At 45.7% G+C, this 21170-nt stretch overlaps 1 protein-coding gene across 1 annotated transcript in view; it reads right to left on the bottom strand.

The window, feature by feature from the left end:
- The window catches only part of ebf1a (EBF transcription factor 1a), a 54277-nt gene that overhangs the window by 21697 nt on the left and 11410 nt on the right, over window positions 1–21170 (bottom strand). The window contains 2 exon segments of the mRNA XM_054597110.1: window positions 2016–2157; window positions 3039–3120. Of these exon segments, the coding sequence (XP_054453085.1) occupies window positions 2016–2157; window positions 3039–3120 (224 nt within the window).

Here is a 21170-nt window from a genome sequence, read left to right as displayed (position 1 = left end):
TGTAAATGTCAGGTGTGCTGAGTGTCTGATCAAAGGCCACGCGACCGGGGAGCAGAGCAGAGCCAACAGTAGCTCTGTCCTCTGAATACGCCGCCTTCATTAACCAAACACTTAACTCCGGCTCAGCTATCAGTTTCATATATCTGTGGTCGCTACTGTATCTGCAGCGCCCGGCCACTGAGCACTGAGACCACAGGGGGGGTCATTTCGTTTGTAATGCGCTTTGTAAGCTTTCAATGTTTTCTCTTAAAAGATATTCTTTATGTCTTATCGGACAAAGTACACGGAATAACAACAATAAACCACATTTTCAATAACTGGTTTTCAATGGGATTTTTGACCTTTCTCAGTTGGCGTTATTGACTTGGAGATTACTGGATGTGATTGAAGAAAAGAACAGCATTGGGAAAATACATGTTTATACAAGCTAAATCTCCTCTCCTTAACAGATATGCAGCTTGTCAGACATGCTGTAATTCTGTAAAGCGGCATAATCCACTTTAGACTAGGCTGACTTTTTTTTCCCTGCAGCCTAGCCTTTGCTCTTTGCCTGACTCCCTGTTCTGTTGATCGTCCCCAACAAGCTGGAATGATATTTAGCCCCCCGATACGCCTGCAGAGATCAACGTTCAGCAATCTGTGGCCGTAATCATGGCCTAAGATGCCTCCTTTTCACAGCCGCTGATATTATGTGCGCTCCATGTGCATGTGTGTTTGTGTGTGTGTGGATTAACCAGATGGTGGAACGTGAATCCATGTGATAGGATTATACTTTGGGGTGTTCCTCGGTGCCATCTGTTCAACTCCGTGCACTGCTCATCTATTACCGTCTGAAATGGGCCCCCCAAAGTTGTGTATCCTGCACACACACTCAACACACACACTAGAAACAAAAAGAAACCGCTGCCTCGCCTCTTTTCATTTCATCTTCTCTTGTACTATCATGCACTTTTAGCCCTTCCTCTCATTGCGCCTACATCTCCCCCCTCTGTCTTGCTCTCTCACTCCTGTTGTTCCTCCTTTCCAAACGCCGTCATCAGGAGAGTAAAAAATCAGAGAAGAGGAAATTCCCAAACAAATCTCTCTGACACAGGGAACATCTGTTAGCGTACTGTGTGTGCTCTCCGGTCTGTGTAAGATCCAAATCTCGCTGACGTCTTCAATATGTCTCGTCTTAGTGAACTTTTTAAATCGTATGTGAGCCCAGTCGCAGGGACAAGTGGTCCACCTTACCTCTAGAGAATCGTCATCAGAAAGACTTAACCATAACATTCAATCGTAATGCAATCTACTGCAGGCCATCATGTAAATCCCTTCTTAGTTTTTTGTCATTATCATCCCTGAGGTTGACTTTCCTCAAAGAAAAAAAAATATGTTTCTCTTATTCAATGTCTGGGAAATCGAAATGAGAAAATAACTGGATTAGGGACTTGGGAATCAGTGCGGGCTCCTAAATCATGTGCACATGTCATTATGAAGTATTAAAGGTTTGGGTTTGGCTGTGCATGCGGGGGTGCGGGGGTGCGTGTGTGTGTGCGTGGGCTTTTCTGTGTGTATGGAGTAAACCTGAGGGATGGGGAGTGATGGAGGGTTGGAGGATAAAAGCAGGTCTCCGAGGAAATAAAGCCAGTGTTGGCTTTAAGCAGAACAGACCTCATAAGACACATAGTGCTTATGCGAGGCAGACTAGAAGGCCCAGCGGCAGAGACCTGGGGGGAGCAAGCCACAAGGGAGAGACAAGAGACTCACTAGCTACCACTCTCTCCTCTCTAAGCTCGAGTTGGAAACCCTACAAGGGAGGAAAGTGAGAATCCGGGAGGAAGCAGGAGAAAGATAAGAAAGACAGCAGGTTTGAGGGGGATAGAGCGCAGACAGAAGAGGGGTTGAGTGCAGAGCCAGACAGGGAGGGGAAAAGGGTGAGGGAGAGGAGGGGAGTTGAACAGAAAGAAAGAAAGTGAGGAAGACAAAGAAAGCTCGGTGAGAGAGCCTGGGTGTTTTGTTCCTGCTTTTAATACCGTGTTCCAGGTAGGACGGTGTTCCTTCCGACGGGTCCAGTCGCCGAGCTCGGCGCCCGTGTTTGGAGTTGTTGTGCACAAACATGTTGTCGGAGACAGCCAGGACATGACCCTCCACGCTCACCGTAGTCGACACAACCACCTGAGACAGGGGAGGACGGATGGAAATAACAATTAGCCTCACTTTGATATAAGCACCTGCAAGTTTTATATGGTGCATTTGTGTTATTGATCTATATTATAAATTGTTTTATATATTCCTGTAAAATCTTATGTGGATTGCAGACTTTTATATTGAAGGAAACATGTTATGTATAATATTTTTCCTAAGCTTCCTAATAAGTTGTTCATATAGTTTTTAGGGAGTAAATATTATCTGATGCGGCATTAATACTTGGAAAGTTACTTTACTTGTTTTATTTTATACATTTTTCTGCTTTTGTTGCTTTTCGGCTTTATGAAAACTTTGTTCTGGACTAACTGATTACTTTTGGTCTATTTTTGCTATATATGTGACACAGAGTTATTTTAAACCTGAAATAACAGATTTTTGGCTACAGTGAAAATAAGTTGTGAACCGAAAACTTACATATGATAGCATTATTAAGTTGATATGGCAAACTAAGCAAATAGTTGCCTATTTATACATCCAGGAGTGAGCAACATTAGCATGCATTTCAAGTTGTGATTCTGGCCACCTAGTGAATGGCCAATATTTAGCCTCCTTTTAGCTCTGCTTTTGGTCTCCACTGTCTCCTGAGGGGACTATCTGGCTCTTTAGCTGCCAAATGCTCCAATATATTTGCCTGCTAGCTGCTAACTTTGTCTGTTTGGTGCAAGCACAGTGAGCATTAATGTGAGAGAGACCCTATAAATGCTTGTTTCTCTGTGAAAAAGTGCTGGGAGGTTATGCTGCTGCCATGTCTGGTGCTTTGTATAAAACTTATCAACGATAAGTCACATGAAATGTGTTGTTTGTCCTCCACAAATCGTACTATACGCACGCAGGCGGTTGCATCTCACCTGAAAACGCCTCATGTCTCGAGGGTTCCCTGCATTCTTCAGGCAGTTCTGGTTGCACTTCAGGAAGAACTTGAGGAAGAACCTGCATATGCAGAAAAAAAAGAGACAGACAAATATGTTAGTGAAAGAGCATATCTCTGTCTCTGAAAATACAGTATGAGCCACCTCAATAAAGCACAAGATACAAATAAAACTCATGAAACAGCAGTGGCAGACAAGACTCGAACACTGTCCCACCGCCATCCATCAGTTGTTTATGACAATGGGAGTTTTCAATGTAAAAACAGCTCCGGGATATTGAGTAAGATGCTACCTTGTATATCCATCTCAGAGCTGCTGTCACAGCTTGCCATAAACTCACCGGGGCAGACGCAGCCCCCTACCTCCCCCCCCCCCGACCTCCCCACGCTACAGAGCTACAGAACCGTGTGACGGAGGTTTTGCTGTAGCTACTATGCAGCACAGTGTTGCCATTCCTGCCTCTCTCAATCTCAGTGTGAGAGACCACATCAACAGCACCTGCCATGCATTATTAATAGGCTGAGATGGCAAGTATGGCTACCCACATCAATACTTAATGAGGGAGGGGGGCGGGGGGGGGGGGGAGAGAGGAGGGAGGGTCGGAGGAGTAAAGGGGGAGTGGGAGCACCGGAGGCCTGAAAAGCAGAAAGGGGACGGCTGACAATTTATTCCCTAGCCCCACCCCAAAGGCTTTAAGCCTGACAACTTCTTCTTTAACTGAAACTACAGTACTGTAAGTCTCTCTACCACCATCCCTTCTGCATTGTCTGTTTCTGTGAAAAAAAACAAAAAAACAACAGAAACAATGTCAAATGAACCGCGAAAATAAACAGCGGTGTGTACAAATAAACAGGAACCCTCAAAATGGGGAAAAATAAAACTACAACATTTCCCGGTCCCCTCCCCTCCTCCCTTTGAGGTAGCTCAAAGAAGTGCTGACAGCTGAAACTGCTTACAATACAGATCTCCACCAGCCAGAGAGAGAATCACTCCTTTGCTCAGCTTTTCTTTCATATGTCTTATTTTCTACCCTCTGTTCATTTGTTATGGCTAGGATTCTGCACTGGGCAGCGCGTTTGGAGCCAACTGCCTTAGATATAATCACGCACGAGAAAACACTTCACACACACACACAGAGACATGTCAAGAGAAACACAGTAAGCAGCAGCGTGACTTGGACAATTGCTTCATCTAGGAGGGGGAAAAAGAAGCAAAAAACAAAGATAGCTAAGAAGATAAATGGACGGACCAGAGTTCTGTCTCATTTCAAGGGCCAGCATACTGCATTACAAGCATCTGATGTAACTTGTGAATTTATTCCTGACAACTTTTAAATGCATGACAGCTGGTTAGTGGTAGACGCTCCTCTTCGAGTGAGGAAGAAAAAGCTTCTTATGATCTGAATAACAAACTGTCTTTCTTTGCCGCTCTCCTTTTTTTTCTTCTTCTTTGTTTGTGTTCTGATTTACGATCTCGCTGGCGCAAGAGGCCAAATCTGAATGAGAAGGGGGAAGAGGGAAAAAAAAGGGATAGAGAGGGAGGGAGGGAGGGAGGGAGGGAGGGATGGAGAAAGCAAGAGGAGAAAAATGATGGAAAGATAGATGGACGGACGAGGTAGAGAGTACGTGAAATCGGAAAAGAGAGACAGACCATCCTCCTGTATATTTTAGAAGCTGTAGGCCAATATCTCAATAATTCATGAAGCGGAGAGATGGAGGTTGTGTTTTTTTTTTTCCACTGTGGCTGTTGGACCCCCACAGGCTGAGGGTCTCCCAACTTTCTTATCTCCTCGAGGTCAGAGAGCAGCCTTGCAGACAGCTGTGGACCACATCCACTTGTCCAACATACTCTACCTTCCTCACTTCACCTCCTGTTTAATTCATTGACTCCGCTCCTTTTTCCCCAACTGTCCTGCTCCTCTGAGGCATCCGTGATAGACGGATGATGGATAAGTGGGTAAAGGAAAGTAGGGGTCACCAGAGTCAGAGGTGACCAAATCAGGGGGTTAAATATTAGAGTTTGGACTTGAGAGAGGAGGAGGAGGAGGAGGAGGAGGAGGTGGAGGAACAGAAAGGGTGAGATATTGAGTGCGAAAAAAGAGACACTAAGAGAAAGTCAGCATGCCTCATTCGCTCAGCCATATATCAGCGTGTCCCCCTCCATCTCCTGCACGCGTGGATCATCTGATTCATTATTTACATGACTTAAGGTGTCTGGAGTCAGCCGCACGGAAACATTACAAAACTGCAGCATGTTGATTCCTCCGTGCTCCATCTCATCTCCCCGGGAGCCGAGGGCTGGAATCACCGCTGCACACATTTACATGGATCAACAGAGTGTGTGTGGGGGGGGATGTAGAGCAGTGCGTGTTGATATGCAACAGCAAAGAGATTACCATAAGGATTTATGGATAATCTGACTGACAGCTGACCAGTAAATATGGACAGATAGCTGACGATAGCCTATAATTCTCTCATTTGCTTTGTTCAGCTCTCTCTTATCATGTTTGTCGCGCTTTTTAATCAGGGAAAAGGTGCATTTAAAGATTCACAATCTGTTTCTAATGCTAACTTTGACAACCTTTTTTTCGGACTAACCCCCACATCCAAATCCGATGAGCTCAAGTATCCCTTGAACAACAACATCTGGTCGTGTTCATTTCAACTGACTTTAAAGTGGATGTTAAGTAACAAAACAAAAGTGGATTTTGCGACTTGTTCTTTTATATTTAGGTCAGTTTGGTCAAGCTTGGATTATCCATAACTTTAAGATAACGATTTGAACTGTTAATTATCCATTTCTTTTGGAAAATAATTTGAAAATATTCTCATTCATTATTGAAAAGCATGTATCCACTGCTTTTAATGAACTGTTTCTACTTCTCTTCTCACTTCTTTAATTCAATCTTAATAGCAACACAACTGACTCAGACTGGTGGGAGGTGAGTACTGGGCAGTCAGCCTTTTGTAGCTGGTGGCTTGCTGGTTATTGTGACTATACATTTATTAAAGATCACACCAATTCATAATCCTATTTGGATGTTAATTTTCCGCCTTAACGCAAATATGTGTATATATGTATTTATTGAATCAAAACAAGATTTGTTTTTTTAATTATCTTTTCATTTACTCTCCTGTCACATCCTTTACACTATTACATACTGATTCAGTTCAGTGAATGAAAGTAGAAGTGATCTTTGATGCTCAAGTAACAATTTATCAATTCCTGTCATGAAACAATAACCATATGATCATCACCATAGCAACCATTAAGGTTGCCAAGGTCAGCTCGTTATATTTCTCCTAACAACCTTATGGAAAATTGTATACATTCTACAAATTCACAATACCCTTTTTTTTTAAAGTCTGATTCTGGTATTTTTTAGACCTAATATCTTTATATACGATTTTTTCATTTATATTGTGAGATAAAATGTAAAAACTATTGATTAACTTTAACTGCATCTCATCAGAAAACATACAGTCTCAGTGGGTGTATAGAAAATATTGTCTCCTGCATACATTCTTGCCCCCCTCTACCTTGTTTGTATTTGAGACTCTCCCCGGTTTCAAGCTGTTTTACTGTGCAGACTCCACAGCTACAAATATTACCACTGCAAATTGCTGCGCCGGCCGGATTAAATGAAATCAAACCATTTTGCTCTCATGTAATTACCCCCAAATCCAGGAATGGCTGTGGAAGTGAATTTGTGTAAATAACTGCTTGGCCTCTTAAAGCCTCATGGCATAAATTTGTTACAGAGAAAAAGCGAACGAATAAACACATGCAGCCGGTCGCCGTTGTAATTTAATGATCTCACACTTTCATCATATCATAAGGAGCATTATTTGTCACTTTGGAGCAATTAAACACAAAATCACCCTCTGCCCATAAAAAAAACAAAAAGAAAAACAAGGAAAGCAATTATAACACAACTTTTAAGTAATCCCTGTAGCATCTAAATATTATTACTGTGGTGATAAAGAATGTCTAAGCGATTAGCTAACAGCAAGGAAGCCTCCGAGGGACAATGCTGTTATATTTTCTAATAATTTTCCAACATTAGCAACAAATGAGGTAAAGAGTTGTTTTCCTTGTCAAATTTAACATGGATAACTTTAGAACTGTGTGGTTTTATCTCCCTCTGTAGTTTCTAGTTTATTCATATTTTCTGCCTTTTGTTACACACTGTGCTGTACATCTTTGTGCCTCATTTCTTTATTCTTTGCCCCTCCTCTCTCTGTTTTGTTCTGATGCCGATGCGATGTAAAAAAGGCTGTGGGTGATGCCATAACTCAGCCCTCTCCTCTCCCTCTCCCCCCATCCATCTCTGCCTCACAGATCATCTCCAGAAGAAAAGCACTGTGTCTGCCTCCTAATATGCTTCATGAGGTGTGTAATTCACTGTGCTCCGGAGGGGAGCCATTTGTCTCGGGGTTAACTAAGTGACACAACAGCGCTTCCCCATGCCTGTTACCACTGTGGGACATGTTGAACTAATCTAGGCAGGTAGAGGAATGGAAGGCCTTGCGTTTCTGCGATCTGGCATTGAGATTTGTTCAGGAAATCCATCATAATGAAGTCAGAGGCAAGCTAAAATGAAGTGTAAATATTTGTAAGCAAATATCACGTTACAGCGGAAGAAAAAGTGTGTGATAAATAGACGCCCAAACTTTAAGTGAAGTCTGGCGCTCTCAAAAACCAAATATCTTCCTCAACTCCTGTTTTGTGTATTTTCTTTTCCTCCCCTTGTGTTTCACTTCTCGTATTCTTTCTCTGTTCTGAAACTCTCTTTCGCTCTCTTTCGCTATGCATCACTGACACTTCAACCAAGAGCCTGACTGGCTTGTTTTCGTGGTGACCTGTCTCCCTGCCTGCAGTATATGTTTAAGCTTGGAAGCACATACACTCGCACACATACACACACTAATTTAGGGAGATTTATGAGGGGGGCCTTGCACCAGGAGCCATGCAGGCTGACCCCAGGGGTGTAGGAGGGCAACGGGTGGAGGAGGGGGCCTGCCTCCACTGGGGGAGGGACATTAATAATCCAGAACCAGGTCTGTCTCTGGGCCTGGCCCTGGGCCTCGACACCAGGCTGCAGTGGCCCAGTTTACTGGGAGAAAAACATCCAGTTCTTACATATGTTGGATAGAGAATCATGACTAAAAAAGACAAAACATAAAAGAAATATGCAGAACACATATTGAACACACAGAAACATTCAGACAAAGAAAGTAAGACCATCACACACACTAACATCCACACACACACACACTTCGCTCCATTCCTTTGGAGTGCTGCTCCTGAAAGTAGCAGCGAGCACCTCTATATTGCCCTCATGTCTATCTTAAGTGTCATGATTTATTCAAATAGAACATCTCACTGCGCTGAAAAATTCATTTCCAGCCCGCTGCGTGCATCGTCCCATCCTCCTCCCCGTCTGTATCTGCTCATGTCATGTCAGCTGAATTTGCCCCGTTGTTAAATATTTCTTAGAACAAATGGACCCTGGAGGAGAGAGACGGTCGGTCAGGGAGGATCTGCGCTGCACCTTCGCCGCTGAGGGAGAAGCCCCACTTGGGAGAGATCGCTCCTCGCTTCTCCCGGAGCCGGAACTCCAGTCCCAGCTTGGGGACAGAAGTCCCAGAGACACTTAACCAATTGTGTTTCATCCATTTCATCCGAAAAGGATCATTCAAAATTCAACTGAGAAATCGTGCAAGGAGCTTTGACAGACAGTCAATGAGATCTCTCCTGCTCGCTAGCGGGAGAAAGGAGCACTGGGTTCAACAACTTGTAGCCTGATAACATTGCTACCTGTGGCCTTGCTTTCACACCACAGCACCGGGAGGGAAAAAATGCAACCAAATAAACATCTCTGCATGCGTGTGTGTATGTGTATGTATGTGTATGTGTGCATATCAAAGCCATGATGAATAAGAGGCTGTCTGGGTGATGGACAAGCTTGGCAGGCGGTGCTGATTGAAACACTTCCTCTGTCGGGGCCTGGCCCATTAATCTGATGGAGACAGAGACAAAGAGGGAGAGGGAGGGAGAGAAAAGCTCCAGGCCCCACAGACCACGAGAGTAATGAAGGGTCCTGGTCCCTCTCACCTCAGCGCTGTCCTGCCATGCTGGGACACGCTGCAACCCTGTCCAGCCCAAGCCCTGCCCTCGTGGGACTGACCAGTGAATAATGGCCCTGTCATCAGCCTGGGTAGACGCCGCCGCACAGCCGAAGGGGGTGTGTGACCGCGTGTGTGTCTGTGTGTGTGTGTGTGTGTGTCTGTGTGTGTGGGGGAGTGACTGTGTGCCTATGCCCGACTGCGTTCCTCCCCGCGAAGTCATTTACCCTAACTGTTCTCCTCTCTACCTTAGTTGAAGACTGATATTCATATTGAATAGAGTTGATTTAAGCACATGTTAAACTTAATGCATAATGCATCCACTATATATAGCTTGATAAAGAGCATTGTGTCAACCCGGGACCAGCCCCATACATTGTGGGGATGAATGTGCCGCTTGCAAAAGTTCTTTCTTTTTGTTCCATTTAAGCACCGTATTAAATCATAACTATGACTGTGACTGCACAGGCTCAAGGTTATGTTTCTAAATGCAGCAGGATCAGAAATCAGAAACTTAATTAGTGTGCCGTGTTTGTTCTCGGGTGAAAAGTTGTTCCCTCCAATGGGTCTTGAGGGAGCAACATGCAAGCAGAGAGCGGGAGAGACCGAGAAAATGCGAGGACAGAGGGAATGTGTGTGTGTGACGGAGGGAGACTGATACTGAACAGAGACGTATGGCCTGGCTGGTGTGTGTGAGCATGCGTGCGTGTGTGTGTTTGTGCGTTTTGGCCTTGCATCCCTCTGTGTTTATCAAACATATTACAGCTCCTTCTAGATTCCTCACCTGCACACCCCCAGCCTGCTACATATGGCCCACCAATCACAAAATAAGGAATCATGCATATATTAGCATAGCTAATGGCCTACCCTCTCCATTTAATATGCAAATTTCCTGAAACATTACTGAATGCCGTCTGTTCTAAATGAATAAATTTGAATCGCAATTAGAATAATCCTTTATAATTAATGAAAACTGTCAATTTTGGTTCATAAGTAATTTGATTAAAGTGGTGATGGGACACTTATGAAGTTCATCGGGCTGTGAGGGGTGTGAACACACACTTGCACGCATGCATGCAAACACACACACACACACACATGCTGCATGACAACCAACAGCAGGTCCAGGGCTGCATTATTGATGAAGATGATTAATAAACTTATGAAAGTGGTTGTCACACATGCCAGACCTTCTTTTTTTTTTTTTCACCCAACACAACTTCTTTCCACTCCTTTACCGCTGTAGAGAAACAACAGATCAATCACGCCTTTCTGCCACCTGACAGAGAGGGAAAAGTGAGGGAGTGATTGAAAAGGTTTCCCGGCCTCTTGGTGCTGTGTCAGTGGCCTGTCCGTCCGGTGGGAGACACTGATGGACTGTCGAGGCAGAGGGAGCACCAAACACACACATGCCAAGTCATTACGGGGGGCTGAAACGTCTCCCTGTTGTTTCTCACAGAGGGACTAACGGTTCTGCTGTTTCTGCTGGGGTTTATCAGTGTGTAATAACACGGTATGACAAGCATATAGTTGAAGAAGAGTGCGGCCTGTTTGTACCTGTTCATCAACATCCCGTTATTTGCCATTATCTCTCTCATGCTGTGCTATGCTGCCACTGAGGCGTATAATGGCGTCACTTAAATTAGGGTCACTCAACTGTGGGGAAATTGTTGCAATGTGCACTGTGTGTATCTCTCCCCCCCCTCGTACGGTATGTATATGAACGTGAGTACGCTGGTGTTTGTGCGTCGACTCGAACGCGAGTGAGTGTGTGTACGCGAGTGTGTTTGCATGGCTTCAACCCAATAATAATGGTCCAGATAGTGTAGAGCCTCGCAGACTAATTAGCCATATCACTGAGAAAATAGCAGCCTGCTAATTAATGGGTATTATGGCATTTCAGAAGTCACTGCTCTAATTGGGAGGGAACTGAGCCTCGCATTTCCATACTGCAGTAATACCGGCTTTATCCGCCCGTCTATCTGTCTGTCTGTCTGTCTGCCTACTTGGCATACTTGCTTTTAAACACAATCCTCCACATGCACACTGGGGAAAATAATTATCCTGCACATGCTCACATTTTCAAACAGACACTTGTGTGTGTACACATACACACACGCAAGTTTATCCACATGAATGGAACTACTTTAACCACAAGGGGAAAAGAATCCCCACACAAAACATTTTTGTAACCTCTGACCCATTATCGTATATATATATATTCTGATTAAATGTCTTTATATTGCTTCTAGAGAAAAAAAACGCCTAATGCAACTGAATTGGTCAGTAATATAATCTATCTGAATAATTCTCTGCATCATTTTGTATGTGTCTATGAAACCAGCTCTCTCCGATACACATGCATACATGCATATCCCCTATAGGTCCCTCTTAACCCTATCAGACGGTGGGACAATCAAAATAGATTTGCATTCAAATGCCACATGCTCGGTATCAAATATCAAATCAAGCCCGAGTCACTGAGACGGACAGACCTCCTCCCTGCTTCCTCCACCTCCTCCCTCCTTTCTCCTCTCAGGGTCCCAGGGACTCCCATTCTCCCCCGGACGAGCTCAATCCAGGAGTGACAGGCTGTGGCCGGGGTGTGATTGACAGCCTGTTGATGCTTCTCTTTTCCACCACACACACACAAACACAACTCTATCTTTCTACACACACACCCCATTCGCCTCCACCACCTCCCTGTGCTCGTGCACTGGCCTGGGTGTCTGTGATAGCCCCTGGGCTGTGCCCCGCAGGCTGCACAGCACTATACATACAAATCACAGTGTGTCAGCCTGGTGAATGGGCCCATTTTGACTTTGTCCTTGTAAAGTCAGGCCCCCTTGAAGCGAGCTGGATCTGTATCCTGCCTCTTTTTTACTTTCCCTCTCACTCTTATATGCACACAGAGGCAGATGAATGATGAAACCGACACAAAGGGACACGTAGTGGGAGCGTGCACACGCACACACACTCACACGTGCACGGAAACACACAAGGAAAAATGGCAGATTTAAATACGGTGCTAATGGGCAGCACCTCACAGCAGCAGGGTATAAATACATCAACAACAACACACACATAGACGGTCCACACACACCATAACGGCCAAGACCCGGGGCCTAATCTCACACACTCAGCTAGTACACCTGGATAATGTTAGGAGGGCAGTTATAGTCAATTACATTCCCATATAACGCATAAACCTCCACCCCGCCTGTGCTGGGAGAGTAATTGAAAACAGGCGCAGAACGCACTGGGGTCCAGACAAAAAGTCAACTTCCCACCCCTGACTTTCCTATTCACTACATTAGCTGTCTTCCCTTTCCTGGGGGCAAACGCAAGGGGGAGGAAGGGGTGAGTTGCCATTTGGATATAAGGCAGCGAAAGAGCAGTGGGATGTGGAGTCATATGAGGAACTGGAGAGGAAGACAAAAGCAGTGGGAATGGAGAGATTGAGGTGGCTTTGTCTCCCAGGTGAGGTCCAGGGGAGGAGCAGTTAGGGGTCGGGGTGAGAGGGTGGCGGACTGGTGGTGTTCCATGTGGGTGGGGTGGGGGAGTTGAGGGGGGACAGCGGTTGTAAGTAGGAGTTTGAGACTGACAGGTGACATTACCCTGCGTCATGGCTGGAGGGACAGAGGGACAGAGGGCGCGATGGTTATCCAAGCAGAGAAATGTCAACGTCCAGACACCGCTGTGACACACGCACGCACACACACCTACACACACACACACACACACACACACACACACACACACACACACACACACACACACACACACACACACACACACACACACACACACACACACACACACACACACACACACAAACAAGAGCTGCAAAGACACACAAGCACACAAAGATCTGGGACAAAGGAGTCTGGAGTCTTTGAGAGTGAAAAAGGCTGGCTACAGTGGGCACAGATGAAGAGATTACATCCTCTCCATTTGGAAAAAAAGGAGGTGGTGAGAATAAAGAGACAAAGCAGAAGAAAAGGCTAAGAGTCACTGGCTGTACTATTACCAGTCAACAACCTTGCATTTATTCAGATCGTCTGCTTTCTAAACATCAGCGACCCTCCTTTCGTGAAGTCGGTTCTTCCTTCACATTTGTCCCTTACCAATCTGCTGTCTGCCGTTTTCATTAAAGCCTAACCTAATTTTGGCAAAGCTTATAAAATGTCCATATTGCTGCTCATTCGACCCCATTGATTTAGTGTTTGGTTAAATATTCACGACTGTGGATGCAATTAACATGCTGTTAATGAATAATTGATCGCATCTTAAGCGGCCATAAAACTCATGCATATTAATTATTGAAACAGGAAATATGAAGAAAAAAAAACAACCTTCCTTGTTTTCCCTCAATCAACCTTATTTCATTTTGTTTCTTTAGTCGGGGAGGCATGTTGAGAGTATTCAAGTGGGAAAAGTGTAGCGTATGATTATGTGTGTGTGTACGGCAAGCAGAAAGGACGCAGAAAGTGCTGTGAACACTATGCAAATGCCTCCCATAAACACTGCTCTAACAGCTCTTATATGCATTTAAGCTGCATTTGAGTACAGCCATTTAGCTCGTGCATACATCTGCACAGCATGTGTGCAGCTTGGTGTGATGTGGAGTACAGTGTGGCTGAGCGTTGCGCTGACAGCCTTGGTGTGTGACAGAGGTAGTAGAAGCCCGATTTGAGAGTGTTTACCAGGCGCGAACACAACAAAAAAAACAAATCTAGCAAACGGGGGGGGGGGGGGGGGAGAGCTTGTCAGCGCCAGACTAGAGATCAGTCAGCCAACAATGAGCTTTCCTCTCACACTGTGTCTCTGCTGGTGTATGGTTATAGGCTGATGTCACCCCCGGCACCTCCCCGGGCCCTGGTGAGCGGAGAACAATGGTGTAGAGTGGCAGGTGGGGGCGGGAGGCAGCCTACATTAATGCTGCGATGCACCTGTGGTCAGGTGAATATTCGACTCCCTTTACCCCATGTGTATGTATGAGAGCAAAACTGTGTGTTTGTGCGGGTTTTGGAGGTGGGGGGGTTAAATTCATAATCCATACATCCTGCACTCCTAACACACTCTAAAATGTCTTGACATGAAAAATACATCCCAGAAGCAGCCACACACTCCAGGAAAACACCAATTTACATCGTTGCTTGTTATTTATTTAGCACAGAAAAGCTCTCAGAGGTAGGTGTGTGTGTGCGTGTGTGCGTGTGTCGGCGTGTGTGTATGTGTTTCCCCCCCTCTACCTCCCTCTACGGCACCTAACTAACTACTCGGCGATGTCGGTGCCTCGGAGCTAAAAGTGACAAGCCGTCAATTGTGTTCCAATATTAACCCCCTCTCTACGTCTGCGTGCCTGTCTTCTTCCCTGTGATGTTGGTTTGATCAAAGAAGCAGAACTTTGGCAAAAAATAACCGGGGAGAGCGTGATGGAGGACACCATGCTGCTTACAGACTGATGAACGACGGCCAGTCTCTCAGCAAAACACTGTCCCCCCTTTTTTCCTGTCTTTGTCTCTCCTTCTCATTCTTTCTCATTATCTCCTTTTCTCTCTCTCACTCGGAGAATCAACATGAGGTGCTGGCAGAGCTTGATTCAATATCTTCTATATACAGCCAGGCGGAAAGTAGTAGTTCATGGTGTGTACGGTATACAATTTTATGGAGAGGGGGAGGCTGAAAGCTCAAGCATTTTACATGGAGAGGAAAACAGGAGCTCGCCAACATTTCTTCCCCCCTATTTCGTTCTTACTATTCTGAAGAGAGATGGTGAGAGGGCTGGGCGCGGGATAAAAGAGAGACGAAGAGCACCAGAGTGACAGAATATGATACAAAGATGACCCGTGCCTGTGTTTCATCTTATCTTAGCAGGTTCACCTAGCGGTGAGATTCCTCAAACGCACCTTCAGTGACTGGCAGGGGGGGGGATATAGTAAGCACACACACAGAGACAGAGAGAGAGAGATGGGAGGGCTCTCTGTGGCTAATATTCTGGGTGTGGGAAAGCAGAGCACCTAACACAGGTTGGCCTGGTTTCAGTAATGAGTTTGATTCTTCTCTCTGCCTCTCCAGTCTCACTGGGGACCAAGACTGCATAATAACATCCTCCACACACACGCACAAACAGGTCTATGGGGAGCTAATTATTCTCACCTGTGTTAATTATTGCTGTAAGCCAATCAGCGGACTCTGTGCTAATTAGGCAGTGTTAGGTCTGATTAGTGTTTTGCAGCAGGCCCACTCAAACTGTTATCTACCATACTAGTCCCCTCAGGCGAGAGAGGAGAACAGGTGGAGGCTTGCCCTGTGCGTGTTTGTGTGTGTGTGTGTGTGTGTGTGTGTGTGTGTGTGTGTGTGTGTGTGTGTGTGTGTGTGTGTGTGTGTGTGTGTGTGTGTGTGTGTGTGTGTGTGCGCTCATCCTTAATAATAAATAACTGAGGATCAAGCTTAAATTCACAATTAAACAAAGTCTCATCAGCTTCTTTTCGAATCAAACTTCTATTAAACAAAACAACGCATGCCATCAATTCAACTAGTCTCTGCCCTCTGAGTTAATTGGCCCCAGTTTGGGGTCATTTCTTTTATCTGGACAAACAGCCCCTGTGCCCTTTTAGTTAATGAGGGCTGATCCAGGATCAGGTCTGTCACTAATGGCTCCTTTTTGCCAGGATAACCCCTCGGATTGATCCACACATCACACATGCAACCCCCATTCCTGACCCAGGAGAGCGAGTTCCTGCGCAAGTGTGTGTGGTTTTGGTAGGGAAGCAAAGATGCTCAAAAAGACACAAGAAGGAGCACAGATGAAGGGAGTGGTAAAAGGTATAAATGGAGGGTCTGTAGATGATCTCCCAGCTGAGAGGAATGGAAGGAAAAAGAGGGGAAAAGGGGAGAAAGGAGCAGGGAGGATGAGAGGAGGAGGAGGGGGAGGAAGGGGGATAGAGGGAGAAGGAGGCTGGAGGAAACCTTCCTCTTATGACACGATTGATTTTCTTTCAGAGGCTTGAGCCTGTCACTACTGAAGACTTGGTCCCCCACTCCTCCACACACACACACACACACACACACACACACACACACACACACACACACACACACACACACACACACACACACACACACACACACACACACACACACACACACACACACACACACGCACTAACTCCGTGCCCTGACCTCCACGTGTGCCTGCTGGTCCATACTGGGTCTAATGACACCAGGGCCTCCCACAGATCAATACTAAACTGTCACTCAGCTGGCAAGCGCACATACACACTCAAATGCACACGCACACACATGCACACACACATGCACACACGCACACGCACACGCACACACACACACACACACCACAAGCAGTCGACAGATGCAGACACACATGTACACACATGCGAGGTAGGGTATGCGTTCGCACATTTGTGTATGCTGGAAGCAATGTTTTCTACAACCTCAGCAGATGCCCTCCTCCTCCCCTCCACCCACCCACACACACACACACACACACACACACACACACACACACACACACACACACACACACACACACACACACACACACACACACACACACACACAAACTGGACCAAAGCCATATTCTCTCTCCTCAGCCGTTTTCTCACCCTCCTGCTCCCTCACACTGAGAGTCTGGGTCCTGATGTAATATTGATGAGCGCGGATGGAGGCCCTATAAAAAGTGATAGGTCCTTGTGATTGTAAATTATAGATTGTCATCGATTTGACCGCATACGCCCGCATACAAATGTGCACACACACACACACACACACACACACACACACACACACACACACACACACACACACACACACACACACACACACACACACACACACACACACACACATGTATCCAAATAGATACACAACTTCTCCTTTTGCCCAGGAGAGAATGAGTGAATTTATTTTTTTCTTCTCCTCTTGACTAACTTATTCCACGTCATTCAACGCCATCTCTTCCTGTTTCTTTTCTTCTTTCCATCCCCTCCTCCCCCTCCCTCCTCCCCATCCATCCCTCCCTTCACTCTCTCCTCCTCCTCCTCCTCCTCCTCAACAATCTCAAGCACCCATCCGCCTCTCTCCATACACATCTCAAGTGCCACTTAGAAAACCAGACTGGGGCTCAAGCCAAACTCTGCTCTCAGTGGTTCTGTGTTTGTGTGACTTTTGGTGTCTTGGAGTCAAGATCGCTGAAAAAAAAATAATAATAATAAAAACCTCACAAATCACCACCAGCTGCGCATTTTCCAACAATTTTGGACAAGCCCACCTAATTTATCTCCAACAAAAAATCTGTTGACAGAGAAAAGCTCTGGCTAAAAAACATTTGTTTGTCTCTGTTAAATCACTAATTATAGCCTGGCACAACACAGGGCAGATGCAGGCTAATTCACCATTAGGCCGTTTGGTGTTTATTAAACTTTTATAATGTGATCACTCTGATAACGGCACAATTGTTTCCCTGGGCGTGTGTGATTATACTGTTGTACCCCTCTATCCCCTTGTAATGGCTCCCGCCGAGTGTATGTGTGTGTGTCCGTACATGTGTGTGTGTGTGTGTCTTGGAGCTTGCGGAGCAGTGTTTTCCATTTCTCATTAGAGTGGCACAGACTCCTGCTGCAGGGTCAATGGAGGGGGAGAGGGTGTGTGGATACATGTGTGTGTGTGTGTGTGTGTGTGTGTGTGTGTGTGTGTGTGTGTGTGTGTGTGTGTGTGTGTGTGTCTGTTTGAAGGGGAGTGGGGTGGTAATGAGCACAGGAACATAATACTACGCCGTCCATTAATGCTCTGAGGCAGTGACATTAGGCATACTTAACTAATAGAGCCAGTCTCTGCAATTACCCACTGTTATCTCTGCAGCTTTAGAGGGGAACCGGCTTTAATAAATGTTTGTAGTGATGTGATAAATGCCAGGTTTGCTCATTTGTAATCTACACTGCGGGACAAGGGGAAGCGGGTGGATCTAATTGTTTTACTCCCGATTCGAGAACGTGGCTGAGTTCAGAGAGGGGGAAAAAAATAATATGTCTTCCCTTTTCAGAACATTTTTCCTCCAGGTACAACTGTCTCCCTCTCTCTGTTGTCTGCCTATCTATCTCTCTGCGTCTCTCACGGCTCTCAGTGGGGTACTGTTACGGCTGTCCTCCTGTCAAACAGAGAAAAGCGCTCCATACATGATGCTCACCGCCCCGTCTCTGCCTCCTCTTTCTCCTCGCCTCTCATCTCCCTTTCATCCTGGCCCATATCAGAGGCGCGGCCGTGATTGTGTGTGTAAACATCTTGTCATGCTAACACGGGCGTCATGACAGAAGAGGGACTCACTTCATTAACGGCACGCTTGTAAGGTTTGTCTTTGTGTTTGAACGTGCGTGTGTGGGCTACATGTCAGTCCGCATGGTGCGTTTCTTGAATTTCCTAGGGTCAGTGGCAGAAATGTGTGAGGAGCTGTATTAAATGGGTTCTTCTATTGTGCAAATGTGACACAATTTAAGGAGTACCCTCACCTACAATCCTACAAAAGCAAAGATAATACCTTTGCCATGCCAGCTTTACTCCTTTCTGAATGTCTACCACAAAGAATGACTGTCAATTAACAAGAAAGTAATTCCTTGCTTCGGAAAACACACAGTTTCAACTCCTTGCACACCCCTCACTCTTTTGGCAGTCAATCTTCTCTGTTTGTGTGAAGACAATAGCCAGAGGAAGAGAGAGAGGGAGTGGTGTAGTGAGAGAGAAAAGGAGGGTACGGGAGGGAGGCAGACGAGAAAGTGGCGCTGTTAATTGTTTTCCAGAAAAAGGTTGCGGAGGTCTGCACGTTTGAACTGAATGTCACCTCATGTAAATCACAGCCTCTGTGTTGGAGAAGCCAATAACCGGGATAATTAGCGTGACTCTCTCCCGCGCCGCACGCAGAGATCGAGGAAGCACACGCTGCCGAGGAAGAGCGTTCAAACGCAGGGGAAGATTCCAAATGTGATTAACTAAAAAAAAAAAACCAAAAAAACCTTCAGAGTTTTGAGTGGGAGGACCAAAGAAGAAGTCACATAGACTGAGGGGCAGGTAGAGAGAGATAGAGAGATGAAGAGCAGAGACACGTGGATGGAGAAAAAAAAATCACACAAGACAAACACGTTAGGAGACACGGAAGAAAAGGAAACAAGTGAACATTCCTCCCAGCGAGGTCAAGCCACTCGGTAAACAAACAAACAACGTTAGCTGCACACACACAAAGGGGGTGAGGCGGTGTAAAACAACAAAGTGTCTCAGTCGTTTGCCTACGCCTTACTTTGTCTCCCCTCATCAGTTACATAAACACAAACAAAGGCCTTTAAATTCAGCTCGGCTTTTTGAAGTGGAACAGTGACATGTGCTTGGGTCTCATTTGTTGATGATTAATGCAAAGTAAAAAAGAATATATCAGAAATGTAAGAATATATCATGCCTTTGATCGAACCATGCTGTTGACCATAATTGTCTGCATGTTGACGTCGCTGCTTTACGTTTAATTACGGCAGAGATACTCCCTTGAAGATATCCTTTTGTCTCTTAACATTTCAGCTCAAATTAGTCGAGCTCAATGTCACAAAACTCATATATAAGAAGATATGAAATGGTTGAACTTGGAAATGATGATATGGTTACTAAACAGCCTATATAGTTGCCAGAATGTGTTTTTTAAAGAAAATTCAAAACCATCCAGCAGGAAAAACAGCAAAAACTCACATTAAATAATTAAGAGCATAAAAAAAGGATCACTCCAGTGTTGCAGAGTCCCACCAGCAGTATCACACTCCATATCTCTCTCTCTCTCTCCCTGTCTCCCCCATGCCGGGCAGGTTTTCCTTCCATTGTGGCGTGTGAAACTGAGAGCGCCGCTCACAGCGCCTGGCCAGCGATCCATTCTTCCTGGACAGATTGATGGAAAACAATCAACAGACTATACATCTTGCTCGGGCACAGCGGGTCACCAGCACTCATCCTGGACACCTGGACTTACATCCTGGGCCGCGACGCTGAGGTAAAGCGCCAAAAGGAGGGTCTGGGATGGAAATGGACTTGTAGGAAGTGGGACGCTAGGTTGGGGGGAGGGGGTGGTATATGGAGCTGGCATGAGGCGGGCAATCTGCGTTCTCACTTAGCAGAAATAATCAGTAAACAATGAATCATCAGTGAGGGCCGGGATCGGGGCGGCTGGAAGCTACACTGGCTGGATGACACACTGGCTCAGCCTGCTGGGAGAGGCCTGAGTATCCTTCACTGAGAGGGGGCTGCTGTGTCTATTCAATTACGAGCAGCAACACAGGCGGCCATGTAACACATTGGCTGTGAGAGAGCACTTAGTGGGCCGTGCGCTCGACTGTCCACACACATCAGAGAATTGAGAAAAAACAAAGAGTCGCCCCTGCCACACACACACACACACATAACCATGCACGTCCGAATGTATATCATCACACACCGCGCTCTTCACGCCTCATTTGAAAAGCAAATTGAGCGCATCTTTTAGGGCGAGTCATGGACTAAATCCTGGAAAACGTTACCCTTTATCCCCTCGCAGCACTGCTCGCCCTCAAACGTCATACATGAGACCTTCTCATATGGTAAATATATCTTCATTCTATTTCTCCTCTTCTATCTCTATCTCTCTGTCCTGCAATTTCCAACACCCCAAAATGTCTTAAATAGCTCTTAGAAGTAGGACGCTACTCATTTGGGTCAGCTGTGGCCGGCCGAACCCCTTCATTCTGGGACAGAACAAACACTGACACAAAGGCAGTGGGAACAGCCAAGGAGAGCGGCCAGGTCAAGCAGGGAATGTCAAGCAGTAATGACAAAGCAGTTTGCAGAGAAAATAGAGCTACAACAGCGCTATTTACAGTAGCTCTCGCCAAACTCAGCATGTCATGAAACCCAGAACTTTTCACTTATTTGACATTTGTAAATTACATTTTTTATG

This window comes from Anoplopoma fimbria, chromosome 4, assembly GCF_027596085.1.
Source record: "Anoplopoma fimbria isolate UVic2021 breed Golden Eagle Sablefish chromosome 4, Afim_UVic_2022, whole genome shotgun sequence".
Taxonomy (NCBI): Eukaryota; Metazoa; Chordata; class Actinopteri; order Perciformes; family Anoplopomatidae; genus Anoplopoma; species Anoplopoma fimbria.
Note: the sequence above shows the minus strand (reverse complement) of the source record. Positions and strands in the feature narration are given on the sequence as shown.